General features: G+C 47.6%; 2 protein-coding genes across 13 annotated transcripts in view; one reads left to right on the top strand and one right to left on the bottom strand.

Annotated features, from left to right (window-relative positions):
* NDOR1 (NADPH dependent diflavin oxidoreductase 1) overlaps positions 1-16,609 on the top strand; it is a 235,727-nt gene that overhangs the window by 89,412 nt on the left and 129,706 nt on the right. The gene's annotated exons all lie outside the window — the stretch shown is intronic.
* The window catches only part of EXD3 (exonuclease 3'-5' domain containing 3), a 243,553-nt gene that overhangs the window by 159,368 nt on the left and 67,576 nt on the right, over positions 1-16,609 (bottom strand). For 10 of the 12 annotated variants that reach the window (XM_052681286.1, XM_052681279.1, XM_052681287.1 and 7 more), the window contains 2 exons: positions 4,836-4,900; positions 628-795 (listed from right to left, as the gene is read on the bottom strand). In XM_052681286.1, coding sequence (XP_052537246.1) covers positions 628-795; positions 4,836-4,844 — 177 coding nt within the window. In that variant the 5' untranslated portion in view covers positions 4,845-4,900. Of the gene's footprint in view, positions 1-627; positions 796-1,640; positions 1,753-4,835; positions 4,901-16,609 lie in introns of those variants that run through there. The other 2 variants (XM_052681285.1, XM_052681288.1) reach the window with 2 other exon arrangements.

Here is a 16,609-nt window from a genome sequence, read left to right as displayed (position 1 = left end):
GCATTTCACAGTTCAAAGGTAAAAGCACAGAAAACAGGGAAAATCTTGGGAGGTCAGAATACACGATGGCATAAGGAATGGTAAACATTAGGACGTATAATCTGACGACCCAACATTACAAAGTTAATCATTCATCTGAAAAGCCATACTGTTACCATTTTCTGCATTCCTAATGATAAAAGCTCCCCACCAGATGGTAGGAGTTAAGCAATCGTACAGTAACTGGCTTCTATTTGCAGAACTGGAAGAATATGCAGAGTAGATTGCTGCAATTGGGTTTATCCTGACAGCAGAGATGTGAGCTCCAGTGGGAATGCCTCCAGCCAGCAAAGGCTATCAGATCCATGCTTGATCAGAACAGTTTGATCTGGAAAGATGGGAATCCCAACTTGGAAGGGGAAAACAGGGCTCTCACATCATAGCTTCTGCTGTTACTCCATTTGCAGAGCAGCATCACCAGATCACAACATCTCAGTAGGAGTTTTACACCTTGTCACACCGTGTGCTTATGCGGCCACAGAGAAGACACAAGACTATGGAATGAGGTGAAACTGGGGCCATTTGAGGGACATTAACATCAGCTGCCTTGTCCTCTGCCCGAGGTCTCTCGCTCTCTCCTTTTCTAACCTGTTGAACAGCAGGATGCTCTTTCATCCAAAGCTGCAGCTCACTGCTGATGCAATACCCGAGGGAATGCCCTTTCCCCTTCCAATCACCGCTGCTCTCCAGCATGTCCAGCAGCCCTGCCAGTGGGTCCTCCAGTCCCGCAAAGCCCCGCCTGATTTCTTCCTTGAGCTGCAGAGATACAAAACCACATTGTCATGTACAAAAAGATTAGTGAATCCTCCCTTCCCCCAGCTCAACACAAAGCTTTATTTTTTTTTTTTATTTAATCTATTCAGAGAGGTAACTGTTGCTATTCAGCCACCATCCGCGCCTCCAGTGACTTTTCATGTCATTACAGATTCCTTCATGGCTCACTGCACCTCAAACCCAATGGGAAAAGCAGCAATTGTCCACACTAATTATCCCATAAAGACAGAGAAGTTGTTCTGTGGGGCAGACAAAGGGGCTTGGGATTTGGGGGAGGGGGAGAAGTGAGCAGGAGAAAGGGGCGTTATTAGGAAATGGCAGTAGGGAAGGTAGATAATTGGGCTCACCAACCTACTCATCTTCTGATAGACCTACAGGTAACGAAGCACATGAGCTCCTCCTCCCGTGCCACAAATTTTGTGTTTGACTTTATACTGACTTGAGCCACGATGGCATAACTCAGCTCCTCAACATGTGGGAGCATTGAAATGGTTTGGATTTTACATATAGGAATGAAAAGAAAGATCCAAGTTCACATCCTGTCATACTCTGCCACCCAAGAAACGAAATCTGTCCTCCTGTGCTCCAAGGCCACCCGAGCAAGGTAACTGCTGCAGGCACTCACGCTGCAGCACAGCTAAAGGCTGTAGGAAGGGGCCTGGAACATGGGAAAATGCTGCACCATAAATCTTAGGGATCCCAGGGTGATGTGCTTAGAAATGTGAAGGAATTGGACACTCACTTTGTGAATGTTAATAGGCTACTTACTACCCATCTGGTAGAAGTGATAAATTAGCAGTACCGAGCAATATCTTTATAATGTTTACATTAGAAGTAGTTTCCAAGGAGCTCGGAGGGTTGGCAGGGTGCAGAAGTGGCATCCTTCAGTACCCACACAGGACCTTTCACCGCGTGGTACTGGCGTGGAGCGAGGCAAAAGCAGAGACAGAAAACAAGAAGTCACTACGAGCAGCTGCTCTTTCTTTTCTGGCTAAAAAGCAAAACCCAAAAGATGCTCATTCCCGCCTGCAGTCACCAATTGTAATTTACTGTATATGATGGCCCCAGTCATAGCTTCCAACGGAAACAACATAAAGTCTGAAGAATGGTATGAAAAGCAACAGCAAATCTACAGAAAATTTGCCAGTGAATTTGTTCTTTTTTGTTCATCAACAATATTTACTGGAAGGCAGTTATTTTCCATAGCGTCTTTCATGTTGGGAAAAGCCACAAAACCTATCGTTTACGACAGAAACTGTTTCCTTCTCACTAGATTATTAGATGCAGCAAGAAAAAGCCGATGACTAACAAAGATGTGACTTGAGATAACAGCTTTCTCCCTGTGGTAAGAATTTGCAATGTTAAACACAGGGCTTCGCTGCAAGATTCAGCAGAAGGAGCAGGCAAACTCTTATCCGACCACAAATATCCAGCACAACAGCCAAAGGAAAACAAAGCGACCGGCCAACTCAACTGCGCTGTTTATAGATGGCCTCTTTTTTCCCCCAAAGCTCCACTTCAGCACATTTAGACCGAACTAGAGCTTTCAGCACACCACTCAGCTCCTCCTTCAGCTGCATCCTGAGCCTGGCCTTTGGCAGGACCGTCGCCAGCAGACACCACGTCCTGCGAGAGCACAAGCCTGCTTTCACACGCAGCGCATCTCCAGACACCTACACAGCTGGCAAGAGTGCTAACAGCACGGCCAGACTGAGCCTCACACTCCTATTGGCTCCACTTTTAAAAAGGGGCAAAGCCTACCCCCAAACCTCTTGGCAGTCTGAAGACTTCAACTATGGTATGTGTGGTTTGGGATGAAAAGATAAAAAACAAAAAACCAAAAAGCACCTAAATCAGAGAGGAAAGAGTGCTGTGCTGCCTGGCTCCTCTCTGTGCCAGAGAAGGATTCCTCTCAAACATGTAATTGCCATTTCCATTTCAATGGATTCCCATGGCAGGGAATGCTCCTTGGGGGATTTCTACAGCCTGACAGATCATGGGAATTGGAAAACTTTGCTGGTGCTCCAAGCGCACAGTCCTTCGTTCAGTTTTGGTCCCTTATTTCTCAGCTCAGGGCACTCTGCTGATGTATCCTTGTTACTGCAAAACTGTCTTTATGTAGGAAATGGTCATGTTCTTTAACCATGTCCCAGGATTGACGTCACTCCAAGGACAGGTACACTCCTTCTGTTGATCTTCACTGCTTTGAGACTGATGGGCATCGTCTCATAGAGAGGTCATTCACACATAGAGCTCATTCACACATCAGCTAATTGCCAGTATTGACTTACACCCACACAGAGCATAAGGCAAAGAAGCTCCCTGCCATTTAAATGTCAGCGCAGCAAGCTGTGTTCTACTTAAGCCAACTTCCCTCATTTATTTTAACTGGAATGTTGGATAGTGGTGTGCTTAGGACACGAGCAGCGCTGTGTGCTGAGCTGCACGCAGAGGCAGGGCAGCAGGTGCCCCTGGAAAAACTGCCTTGCTGTGGGCGCCTTGCTGAGGCTGGTAATGTTATGAGAACCTACTGGGGCATCCCGGTAGCACTGTGATGGGCACGTGTTGGATACCGCTGAGGCCATCCATTCTGCACTTCCCCCCTTTGAGGCATCTCCTGAGCCTGTCTCCAGCAACCACGCTCCACACCTTCCCAGAACGACCTTGTCCTGGCTCAGAAATGCAGTGCCCAAGCTTAGAGCTGTGGTTGTGCAGCCAGTACTGCACTGCAGGGTGGGCGCTGGGAGGCCAGACCTGCCCCGCCGTGAAGCTGCAGCGCGGACGCTCTGCACCACCGTGCACCTTATTGGAGAGACTGGTCCAGAAGCAAGCAAACGGAGCTGCCAGCACGGCTCATGGGGATCCTCGTGCTTTTCCATCCTCAGCAGAAAAGCTGTGGTGCTCTGTGCCCAAGGACACGCCGGTGGGAGGCTTTGTCTTTTTCAGAGTATTTTTCTTCACAGTCCACACGTATCCCAGGGTACACAGAACAGAGACTTTGATGATTATTCTTTCTTACTGTTGTTCTGTGGGATTAGCTGCCCTCAAAACCTAACAAACAATATTTTTTTTCCTGCAACTCTAACAAAACTTGACAGAAAGCTCAAAGCTTCACAGTTGCTGAGCTCAAGTCTACAGCGGTGACGGGCCGTTTGGAAAGGCACATCTCATGCCGGGTTTCCAGTGGTTTAATTACTCAGGCTGGAAACCACAGGAAGGGAACAGGCAAGAAGAGTGACCCAACACTGGTTCCTAGGATGCAGTGTGTACCCCAGTGTGCTGAGCCACAGCTGCCACTTCACACAACCCACATTCCACAGCTCTGCGGTGAGCTGCTGGCTTTGGAGTTCTTTAGAAAAGAACATTTCAGCTCTGGACCTGTCTGAGCAGCACAGAGTTTGATATGGGAAACTAACCATGAAGGGCATACATCTACTGTTTTTGTTAGCTTTTAAGCTCCCAAATTTAGATGAAGTATATTTTACTCCTTCTGAGAAATCTCCACGTAGAGCCCATAGGGTGCTGTATAAAAATATAGCACTAATTTTAGAGAAGCAGTGTAAATTGCATTCACCACTCTAAAAGGCAAAACCAAATCAAACAAAACAAAAGGGTAAAAATATCTCGAACACAAAGGATTTGATATCATTCCACTTGGCAAAAAGCACTTTTCTATTGACTTCAACTCTCATTTTTTCGGCTTCTCAAAACATTCTTCACACTCTTCCTAAGACACTCAGTGTAATGGACAAAAAAGAAAACAAAAGCAACTTTGAGGGTTTTTTTTTTCTGCTTGCAACTCAGCCCTGCACACTTCAGCTCTTTCACAGGAGCCCCTTTGCTGCACACAGAGCTACCTTTTCTTTGCGCTCCTCGCTGCAGACGCGCAGGCTTCACTCCCTGTGTGCTGGGACTGAAAGCAGGCATGAAGAATTGCAGGCTGACCCACGTTCTGTGCCTGGACATGCTCTGCATGCAGCCACCATCGGCAGCGAGGAGGGGAGGCCGCTACACAGCCTTACCTTCTTCATCTCTTTCTTTGTCCAGAGAAGCTGGAGGGTTTTCAGCAGTAGCAGCGGGTCTTGGCCTGGATTGGGGGGAAGAAAGGGCGAGAGGGAGAGAGAGAGAAGGGGGGGAAAAACAAAACAAAACAGATTTATTGGCTCTGTGAGGCAGCCTAGACACACTGGTGCATTGTTTCAGCGAGGCGAAATCAGCCACTCCGTGCCACTGTGTTTGAAACCACCAACCTTCCAACTGCCAGTCAGGATTAAAGTGCTAAAACCCCTCGCTCTGAGACCCTAACAAAATAACAGGCATCATCCATGCATGGCTTTAACTCAACACCCACGCGGGCTCACAGGCTGAAAGGCCCCATCGCTGCATTTACAACCAAATCACACAACCACAGCGGTGCTCCCCCGCTCCCCCTTCTCAGTATTAATTCAAAACTCTCCTGGAAGAGTTGGGCAGCCTGGAAAGGAGTTCTCAACACAGACTTCAAGGAAACGGCTCTGAAGCTCTCATCTCACCCACTCCAGGCTGCCACGGGATGGGGGTGAGAGGTGTGGGAGGATGGAGAGCTGGAACGCTCCCATGGGTGCTGCTGAGCCCATGGAGAGAAGGTGATCTATCATCTCAAAAGGAGGATATTTGCAGTGATTCTTTTACTGTTCACTCAGTTACTTGCAAACTCGCGTCCAGCTGTAATGCAGTACCTCGCATTGCTAATCACACCATTCATCACACCGTTATTTCTGAATGATATGTTCAGGAGCATTCAGTTTTAAAAGCAGCAACATTTTTAATATCTGGTTCTATTTAATCTGTAGACATTCCCTTACAAAACTTGGATTCAGAATGCTCTGAATGGAAATCTGCGGGGAGCAACATGAAAAAATCTGAGCTAGCTGTCGCAAAATGTTCCTCGTCCATTCACTGCATCTCTTCTGCTTCCAGAAACGGCAAAGAAAAATGTTCAGAAAAAAGCTGAAAAGGAAACATCCTTTTAAATCACCTTCTGCCTTCCACAGCCCCATGCAAGCAGTCTCAGGGCGCTCAGCTCGGTGTGCTGGCTCACTTCATATTTCAGGTTGCAAGAGTCAGTCCAGCTGTGAGGAGCTCAGCCTCATCCAGCTCAGCTCCCAGGCACTGCACTCACAAAGCCTGCGAAGCTGTGAGCTGATGGCTGCTTGGGCTCTGATGGCTTTCCCATTATCTGCCAACCTCGGGGGCACAGCAGTCAAATTTAAAACGCCACATTTACAGTTCATAACGTAACATTTTCTCTCATCTCTACTCTGAAATCTTGAGCTCTCCAAACAGTTCCAAGCTACTGCTTCTCATCTGGAAAAAGAGAAGTCTCTTCTTATAACAAAATGGGAAAAGACCTGGATCCCCATTCATTCCCCACAGCATTAGCAGCTAACAGTCAAACTCAGCCCATGTGTGCGTGCTGCTGCTCCTGCCCAGCTCCCAAAGAAACCATCTCTGGTCAATTTTAAACAACTCAGTGTGGTGCCAGCACGCTGCTGTGTGAGCACAGGTGAGGAGGAAACAGCATTCCCCCCCCTCTGAGCACTGGAGTGAAAACACCCAGTGGGGTGACTTCCACGCAATGCAGCAGGATGCAGTGGGACACACTGGGATGCAGCGGGGTGCAGTGGGATGCAGTAGGGCCAACCCCTGGTAGAAGGAGGGCTCAAGGTGCAGTGCAGCCACTCATCTTCAGGCACGGCCTGGCAGAAGGTCATGCTCTCCCTGTTCAGTGTGGAAGGAGATGGCTCTCCAGAACAGGGACGAAGGAGCAGAGGAAGTACAGCTGGTAACTGTGGCATGCTGATGTGGGAGCAGTTAGTGTCTTACCTCACTGGGCAAAACCTTGGGACTACCTAAGGGTGAAACACAGCCAGCGAAACACAGCCAAACACCCATCAAACAGATACTCCTAGAGCCAAACACAAATGGGAAATGGAGCAGCACTCTTCTTTTGCCTGGTCTCAGAAGGTGGTGCAGCTCATGCTGGGCCTTGGGATGCTGCCCATAGCTACGCAGTGGCTAGAAAAGATGTAGATGGGAAAGTCCAAAGAGACAATGGAGCAGAAACAGCACTACTAAGTCCCCATCAGAATAGCAGACATGATCCTGATCACCCGCATTTAGGAGGAACCAGCATAGCAGCAGGAAATTAATGGCAGGATACCCAAGGAGAAAGAACAAGGACCTTGCAAGGGGCTTTATAAGGCTTCCAGAGCAAATCTGGAGGGAGATGTTGCTCAGTGCAAAAAGGAGAGGGGCAGAAACAGAAGGTAAGAAAGAACAAAGCGCCTGAGAACCAAATGGCCACAGCTGAACCACAGGCACATCTGGGCTCGACTCAGAGGAGCAAGCAGCAGCAATTACTAGGATAAAGTTTGATAAACATTTTTAAACAATTACAGAGCAGCGTCAGCAAAAGCAAGGATAGATCCTGGAGGCCAGAAAAACACCTTTACATGGTATGAGTCACGACCATGCAGAATCTTCCCTTTTAAAGAAAAGCCACATTCTGCAGACTCTCGCATATCGGAAAGATACCCAACTATCAGCAAGAGAGTCACTTAATGAGCAGACAAGAAAATAGCATTAAAAACCCCACAGTGTGGTGAGTCGGGGGGACCAGCTCTCTGCTCCTAGCCATGAGCTGCCAGCTCTGGCCGGGTCCCACCCGGCTCCCGGGCTGGAGAGGCTGGAGAGGCTGGGATGTGCCCCGCACAGCCGATCCCATTCAGATCCTAAATCAAGCTCAAAGCCAAAGCCCGTGTTCTGACAGTGATCCTTTCTGCTCCAAGAAAGGGAGCTGCAGACCACCATGTGCCAGCAAAGCTTCCCCACAGCAAGCTGACAGCACCTCGCTGCAGGCAGCAGAGGACACATCTGCACCCGCCCCTCCAAGGCACAGGTGACCCAGGTTCCTTTGTTGCAGAGTTTCTCCAAATATGACCCTATTAGAAAAACTTAGACAGGAATGCATTTCCTGTCAGTATTTTTCTTTACAAAAAAAAATTCCCGTGCCCTGAATCTGGTACCAAAACTGGAGAAGATGGTAAATGAAATCTTTTCCAGTTCTCAATAGCTGCGGTTACATTTCAAAACCATATAAACCACAAGGCTTGTATTTTTGAGTTAGAAAAGTGTCTTTGAGGAAAGCCATAAACTACTTTCTGTTCATTCTCTCCTTTTCCCTTGTGCACTCAGACCTGCTGTGATCACAACACCAGTGGTGCCCGCGGGCTGCTGAGGTAAGAGTGCTGGTTTTGCCATTGCGTCCTTGCACAGTTCTGCTGCATTATTCACCGATTCTGCTGAAATGCCCTGGCAGGAGAAACCCTCCTTTGTGACTGAGGCTGCTTGTGCGTCTCCAATAGGGAAAGTGAGACATCAAACCCCAGAGGAGGAATTTACCAATGAAAAATCTCTCAACACTTTTTCTTTGTGTCAAAAGCCATTGAACGCCCCGCGGCCGGAGACCTGGGAGAATTACAGTCAACTCATTAAAAGACACAGAATGCAATAAGAAGAAAAAAGAAAAACAAAAAGGAAAAGAAAAAATGAAAAAGGAAAAGGAAAAGGGGATAATGTGACTGAAATGCAAGAGCACGCCAAGCAGCCAAGGGCAGCCAGCACTCCTGGACAGAAAGGGTCAGATGGTGAGAGAGCTTAAAACTTCTTTAGGCAGCCAGCTTACATCTCTGCCTCCCAAATTAACTTATTACATTTAATGCAATATACAACAAAACGTTCAAAATACTCCCCACACTAAAGAATCAGTAAATTTTTACTATACAGAATGTGCTGTTCTTGAGTCCTTCCAATCAGTGCCTGAAATCTGCCCTCTGAAAAACCTCCTGCCAACCTGAACAAGCATTTGAGATACTCTTGAGAAGGGAAAACAAAGCTCCTAAGCCGTTCCATGCCAGCAAAGTGTCCTTTTGCACTGGAGAATCAAAACCTGGAGGCAATGCAGGCGATCTGTGATGGGGATGGTGGGGAGCAGCTCCATTCTGCAGCCAGCAGCCCCAGCCCGGCAGCAGCACGGCTGCACCAGCACTGTGTAATTTAAATGCCATGATTACATCTGAAAACGAACAAACACTACGTTATGTGGACTAAGAATCAATCAAGGTCTCTCACAAAAACCTACTTTGCTGGATTTCTGCTCTGAATGGTGTGTGCAGCTCACAGCGAGCGCGGCACGTTTGTAGAAGAGAAGGCCGACACGGGATGGGAACATCCTTGGATGGAGCACAGAATGAAAAGATACATTCTCTGAGACACATTTTCAATCTCTAAGAACCAGCTGACTTAGCTGAAAAGAAACCAAATCATTGTTCTCCATAGGAAATCACAGATTTTTACACCTATGTGTTTTTGTCCCTGCTTCTAATCAATGCACACAACACAAACCTTCCAATCCGGTTCACATATTTTTGAGCTTGAGGAAATTATTCCAGATATAATTTCCCTTTCCACTGCAAAACGGCATTTAAAATACACCAAAACAGTTTTAGGATATACAAGTACAATGGCAGATATTAGCTGGTGGGGCGTGGGAGCGCTCTGCTCCTCCTGCAGGAGACTTTTTCAGTGATTTGTTCTCACTTGGACTTATCACAGGATATGGGATGGGGAAAGATACTTAACGTGCTGTGTAACCAGCAGCAAGCGTAAAGATATACAGCTGGAACTTACATTCACCAGTCAGAGCTGCTGTGGTCACTTACAGAAGAGAGAAGAGGTGAAAGGGGAAAATGAAAAGGGGAATGGAGAAAAGCAGAAAGAGAAAGGAAGAAAGAGGAAGGAGGAAAGGGGAGAGAGGAAAGCAGAGAGGAAGGAGGGGAAAGGGGAAGAGGGAAAAGGAGAAGGAGAAATAGAAGGGAAAAAGAGAAAGGAAGCGTGCTCCCAAGGGTTGGGAACCTGGGGCAGCTTCCTGCTTTTTACTGCTCCTTTTGGGGGAACTGCTGTACTCCAGCCCCTGGAGCACCCAGCTTGGGCACAGCCTGGTGCTGGGGGAGGCAGCCCAGCTCTGTGCTCAGCCATGGCAGCACCTGGCCCTGTATGGACAGACCTGAGCTCAGCAGGTGCCCCATCCCAGCAGTGGGTTTGTCAGTGCTGCCCAGCCATCCGCCTTGCACCAAACTATTTTCCATCTCTTATTGAGAACACGTGTTCCAAATGACTTCTAATGGCACAGCTGTAATTTGCCTGTATTCTTCCAAGCCGTGCCAAGGACTGTATCTCCTTCTTCATGCACAGTGAAAGGAAACCTTTGCTTCCATCGCAGAGAGCACAGGTGAGACAAGCTCCATTTTCTACACACCCAAGGCCTATCAGTGACAGATGGACTGTTGGACTGGATCATCTTGGAGGTCTTTTCCAGCTTTGGTGATTCTGTGATTCTATGATTTTGTCTTTCCAACCTCACTGATTCTATGATTCTATGTGCAAACAGCCATGTGTTGGGATCAAGCACGAGATGAGGAATAGGGCAGGGTCCAGGGAGTGTATGAGCTCTGAAATAATGAGCAATGATGCTCATTAATGCAATGAGCATCAACCTATGCAATGTTGACGTGTTACAGTGAGTTTGTTCCTAGGAGCTGGCTATGGGGTTTGATGGCCCTATGGTGTTTGTGGGAGGGCTGTGGCATGGTGTTGGCGTGGTGGTGGCAGATATTTAGGGTAAGCAGACAGTGTGCATTGAGTCTGAGCCTATTGCAGGCAGCTTAAATGCTTGGGGACATAGTTCAGTGGGAATGGTGCTAATAGGCTGATGGTTGGACTTGATATTAGAGGTCTTTTCCAACCTTCGTGGTTCTGTGGCTTTTCACTGTTCTCATTCAGTTCAGTTTTTGGTTATAAAAGTCACAATTTGCTCAATAGACACCATATTGTATGAAGGAAGGTCTAAGTGCAGATGGGGGGAGGGAAATAGAGCTGTTGTTTTCCCCAGTACGAACTCTCCTCACAAAGAATGATAAACCAAACAACCGGCACGCAATCAAAACTGGCAGAGCTCCGAAGCCATGCTAGCAGAGCTGGTTCCAAAGCAGGCAGTGCCACTGCACAAGGGTTGCATCTGCCCTCTTCCTGAAGCAGACGATCTGCAGTGAGGCTGGCGATTGCTCCCCAGCTGAAGCTGCCCTGCCTGGAACCGCAGCCTCCATCACCAAGGCAGCACAGAATCCCCAGCAGCACTGCCCACACCGTCTCCAGCAAAATGACCTGCAAAATGTAACTACGCATTATCTTGTGGGCAAGGGAGGTTTTGCAGAAGATCACCCACTCCTGTTCCAGATGCACCTGCACCAAAGGGTTCAAAGGCTTTTCAAATCTTCCTCAGGGCAGAGGCTCCAGCTTAGCAGAAACAGCTACTTCCAGGAACGAGAGCAGATCCAAGAGCACTGTGACTGAGGGATAATCATGCGGTGATTCCTCAGGATCCCACCGGCTGCCACCTCTGGATTCCCATCAGAATGGAAGTGCCTCAGACTCCCTGCTTGCAGGGAAAGGCTGCACTGTGCCTGCAGACGGGCGGAGCGGCACTGCCGGCATCCCGACCCATTTCAATGCTAATTATGCCCCACCACCGAATTCTCCAGTGCAAAATTTACAAGAGGATCAGATGTCACAAAACTATTTCATTTCAGAAGCAATAAATTGCGCTGCTTTAGCACAATTTCCAGAGCTCCCAAACTCACTCAGCACGCCCAGCCACCATTCCTTAAATGCTTCTCCCGCAAAAGACAAATATGCTTTTAAAATGTCTGACTGTGTTGGTTTAGCTGAATTCGAACAATAAGGCAATGAGGCCCTTCCCAACAAGGTACGTTTGGCTCGCTCCGGTCTCAGGCTCGGTTTCCAGCTCTAGCTATGGCTTTCTGACCAACAGGGCTTTGAACGCACCACACAGAAGGCTTCAGATCTTGGAAGGGAAGCAACCACACGCAGCTCCCACAGTCCTAAAAACTGCACACCCCACACAGCTCCCCTGTAATTTTAGCATTGAAGATTGAAACGCTTGGGAGGTCTCTGAAGCTCAACATAGGAGAATTTTCCCCAGTATCTCTGCAAACGCTCATCACAAACCAGCGAAGCATTCAAAGCAACGTCACGTTTCCCATATGGTTCTCCTAGAGGAAAGCTGGAATTCCCCAGGTGCCATTAGTGAGTCCCCCTCTTCTTAGGGTTGCTGGGATAAACCCCACCTCGGTCTTTGCTGCTGACTGCATCGTTGTGGAAAAGTCAACATTAAGAGATGAAACAGAAATGCGGTCGCCGGAGGAGCTGCCCTGGCAGAACACCCTCAGAGAGAGAAACTTGCATGCTGGAGAGAAGAAAAAGGGAAATGAAGAATAATGAGTTGAGTAGAAGTTATTAAATGCAATACAAGTTTTTTCTAGAAGAAGAATCCGTTCTTTCTCAATGGCAGTAAAAGTCATTCTTTCACTAAAGGCAGAAAAGATTGCTTCCATTCTGAGAAATGTGAGTTATGAAAACATCATAGGAAACCTCACGATTTTGCTAATACAGGCTCTATTTCTCAGTGAGTCAGAAGTTCACATTCTTCTAATGCAACCTCCCAACTGAAAACAATCCCCACACTTCAAGCAGAAGAATAATAAAGCACACATATGCTTCTTATAAAGCAATTCTTACAAATAACCATGGCTTTTGTTTTCATAATGGCTAAAATTCATCATACCCCCCAAAAAACACAGATCAAACAAAATGCACTCTCATTAAAATAAAAGGCTTGCTTGCCCAAGCTGAACAGCCAGCTATGTTTGCCTCTTATTTCATTTGTGCCTTCTGTCAATGAGAAGAGCAGCCTGCTCACCAGCAGTGCCCCCCATCCCCATCCCCATTCCCAACCCCATCCCAAACCAGGCCACAGCTGGGCACCGTCCTCCACACTGCTGCACAGCCACCTGAACAGCAGCAACATGCAGGCACTGCAGGCATGCAGCACACGAGCAGAAGGTGCCCAGCACAGCATCTCAGCCATCAGCTCCCAGCACACAGCTTCACACTGCCTCATTTTGCACAGGACAGTGCATCACCTTTCAGTGAATGGCACTGCTAAGAGGAATGCTTTCTAGGCAGGTAATGAAATCCAAATTAATGAAAGCCTAAAAATACAGCAAGTGTTAATCTTGTGCAGTCGGCAATGCTTTCCTCATCTGTTACATGGGCTATGACCTCAATACCAAGGGTTATTAGGCACAAAGATAGCAAAACGGACCCTGGCCCGGGAGAATGCAGAGCTGCTGAGCGGTGGGAGCTGGGGCACACGCAGGATGGAGGCACTCCCTCATCCCATTCGGATTCTTTCCCCCCTTATTGGAAGAAGAAAACAAATACTGCCCAGGATAACAGGGAGGGATTCTTCCATCTCCTCACTTCTTGGCTAGTCGGTGTCTGCTGGAGCAGCAGCAGACTGAACGACAATTTAGGAAGGAAGCACTGGAGGCAAAGCGCTATCATCAAGCTAAAAAAATAACATTTTTTCACTTCCAGACATATCTGGAAATCCCCAAGTTCTAAAGCTAATCAGCCCAAAAGCCTTTAACCATCTCTTCCAAATCCGTTTCCATGAAAAAAAAACAACTGTTAGTATCAGGAAACACCAGGACAAGTTTTGAAGCCCTCCGGTTTTCTTTATAAAGCAGCAACCTCCACTCTGCCACAGGGGAGGAACGGGCTGCCATTTTCAGTTGTGAAGGCTAACACTAAGGAAGATGTTAATTGTGTTAATTACTGACAGATACCACTTTTATGGTCCAGGAGAACTGAGAAACACCTGTGCCCGCTGCTGAGCTCAGCCTGCCCTTAGAGAAGGGATGGGTGAGTTACACACCGACCCAGCTGATGAAAGACTCAACATGAGCAGCTGCGTGTGTGTGCAGCCCAGAAGGCCAACCAGGTCTGTGGGAAGTGTCCCTGCCTACAGCAGGGGGTGGAAACTGATGATTTTAGAGCTTCCTTCCAACCCAACCCATTCTATGGTTCTGTGATTCCATGACTCGTGCAGCCAAGACAAGCAAGCAAGCCGATGAACCACGTCTTCTAACCAAAACGCTCACCTGCAGCATATCAGGCCATCTCTGAGATTAAACGCGAGGATGCTGCCATAATGATACTCTTCAGCTTCCAGAGGTTTAGGTGAAGGCAAATGAGCCTGGAAGAGACACGTCCCATGGACACGGGATGATGAGTCACGACCCCACAGCCTGCATGTTCCCAGTCCTCCGTACGGAGGCTTTTCCTGGGAAACCCAGCACAGCTCGATGACTCGCTGATGAGCTGCTGGTTCAGTCTGAAGTGAAAATCAATGACCCACAGCCGGTATTTAAGATCCATCACAAAATCTGTTTTCATCTCTGGCTGGACAATGCGATCACCCCAAACAATCTAGCAGTTACACCTGAGAGACCCAACCCGAGCACGAAGAACACATCAGCTTTTACACTGGCATTTCAGAAGCATATGGAAACAGAGAGGCACTTTGTTGATGCCTGTTACTAGCTGAAACCATTTAGATCACCGAAAAAGAAGTAACTGGTTTTAAGGAAGCTTTGCTCTAAAAGCATCCCAAGGAGATTTAATTGTTTTTAAAACTAGAAATAGGCAGTTTGGCGTGTTGAGAGCTGATGTTAGCACAGTACTTAGGTTGTGTGGTTAGTGCATAGGTAGGAATACGCAGTACATTTGGTGCCCAAACACAAAGGCTCAGCTCTTAACTGAAAAAGTCAGAGTGTCTGAATCTGTCCCAGCCAAATGGCACCGACGTATTTCAGCTACAGCCTGAAACCTAAACATCTTGAGGCTTAGGAATTTAAGAACACATCACATTTTGCCAGTTATTGCTTCTATTGAATGTGAATCTCAGAGATTTCCAATATCAGTACAGCAGCTCCTCTTCAATGCTCCATCCAGCAAGCATTACAACACAAACCTTCCCCATGAGTTGAGAAATGAAACAAAGTGAAGAGAAGCTTAAATCTGCAACAGATCCTAATGTCTTCTCCCCAAACGCATGTGTTCTGCTACCTTTGACAAACCTGCTGAGAGGAAAAGATACGGAAAAGTGAAACAAATGTCTCTCCAGCTTTTACCTTCAATCACTTTTTGTAGATGCATGAGAATTTCAGCCTGCGCTGCCTCCCACATCTGCAAGCTGAACAGCACCTTCTGGGAGCTTCACCTTGCTCCATGCTGCTCTCAGACCTCACAACTGCCCCTGATCCGGAGCCAGTGCCTGGAGGGAGGCTGGAAAGCAGCAGCACAGGGACAGGGACCTGAGGGCTCTGAGGACGGCAAGGTGAGTGCGAGCAGCTGTGTGCCCTGGAGCCCTAAGGGCCAAATGAGCCCTGGGTTGCCTCACCTTGGGCACTGTGTGCAGCTCTGAGTGCTGGATATCAGAAGGACATGAAGCCATCGCAGGGACTCCGAAGGAGAGCTGCAGACATGGGGAAGAGTCTGGAGGGCAATTGCATGAGCAGCAGCAGAGGTCCCTTGGCTTGTTTGAGCCTGGGTTTGGGTGGTCCTGTGTGGAAACGGGTTGGACTCGATGATCCCCGCGGGTCCCAACTCAAGATACGATTCTGTTGTTCTGTGATTCCAGCCCAGCAGGTCCTAGCTCTGCCCTCCCCTCACGCTGTGTTTCTCCAGGCAAAAGCCCAGGCACCAGCACTGTGCTCCTCCAGCCCTGCCTGGCTGTGGGGATGGGCTGTGATCAGCAGTTGGATGGGTCAGGAGTGGGCATCTCTGATCCAGGCTCCAGATTTGCTTTAGATACTAATCTGAAATAGCTTTTTAACTTTCCTTCACATTAAATATCATGTAATTAAATTGGAGGAGGAGAAGACGTGTTTGTCCAGGCTGAATCAGGCTCTCTGTATGCAGAATGCAATTAATCTTTCACTTATTCTGAAGAAAATAATGGTAAAAGTACTTCCTCTTTTTCTAGCTAATTAGATCTCAGGGTGTTACATTAGAACACCTCCAGCACTAACAGTTACTGCCAGAAAAGCAAAGACATTCAGATGATGTGTTCTTCAAGTGCATATTTGTTCCCTTTGCTGCTTTCAGAAACGTCACCCTAAGGTGCCAGGCGCTCTTCCCATTCCTCTGCAAGGTCCCCTTGCTGTGGGATCTGTTCCCTACATGCACCAAGCTCTCCTCCATGAGACTGCCATACGCATTTCAGTAACCCACAGCTAGTCTTGGGTTTGCAGTGTTTCTAACAATAGGTACAAGGCAGAACAAAAGACATCATGGCTACTTCAGATAAAAGCAGGGATGGGCATTCATCTGCAAAATTTCTAAGTGTTCCCTCTTCAGTTAAAATAAAATCATTGAGAGGTCCCAATATACACAGCTTGCAAAGCTGCAGCTCTTGGGAGGTTAAGCAGAAAAGAAAGGATACCTGACAGCCACCACCAGCATGTTTGAAGAGATCTGCTGGTTTCCATGGTAAACGGGGAGGGCAGCGTGACTGCCTGGTTACAATGATGACTGACGCACATCTCAAACAATCGTTCTCTTCCTGTTCGTATGACATAAGAAAAACAGGATGCTGAGAGGTGTTTATCTGAATGCACAAGATAAGCTCGCTCACAGACATTTCTAAAAGTATCAGATTTAACTAACTAGATGCTAAAGATTTTCTATGGGAAAAAGAATAAATCCAAACGCTGAACTGCTGAATGGGATTAAATTATGCATGGAAAGATCCTCTCCCTCCTTACCCGCA

The sequence above is a fragment of the Tympanuchus pallidicinctus genome, unplaced genomic scaffold, assembly GCF_026119805.1.
Source record: "Tympanuchus pallidicinctus isolate F22 unplaced genomic scaffold, pur_lepc_1.0 scaffold19, whole genome shotgun sequence".
In the NCBI taxonomy this organism is placed as follows: Eukaryota; Metazoa; Chordata; class Aves; order Galliformes; family Phasianidae; genus Tympanuchus; species Tympanuchus pallidicinctus.
The sequence above is the reverse complement of the archived record's forward strand: the minus strand, read 5'-3'. Positions and strand labels throughout refer to the sequence as shown.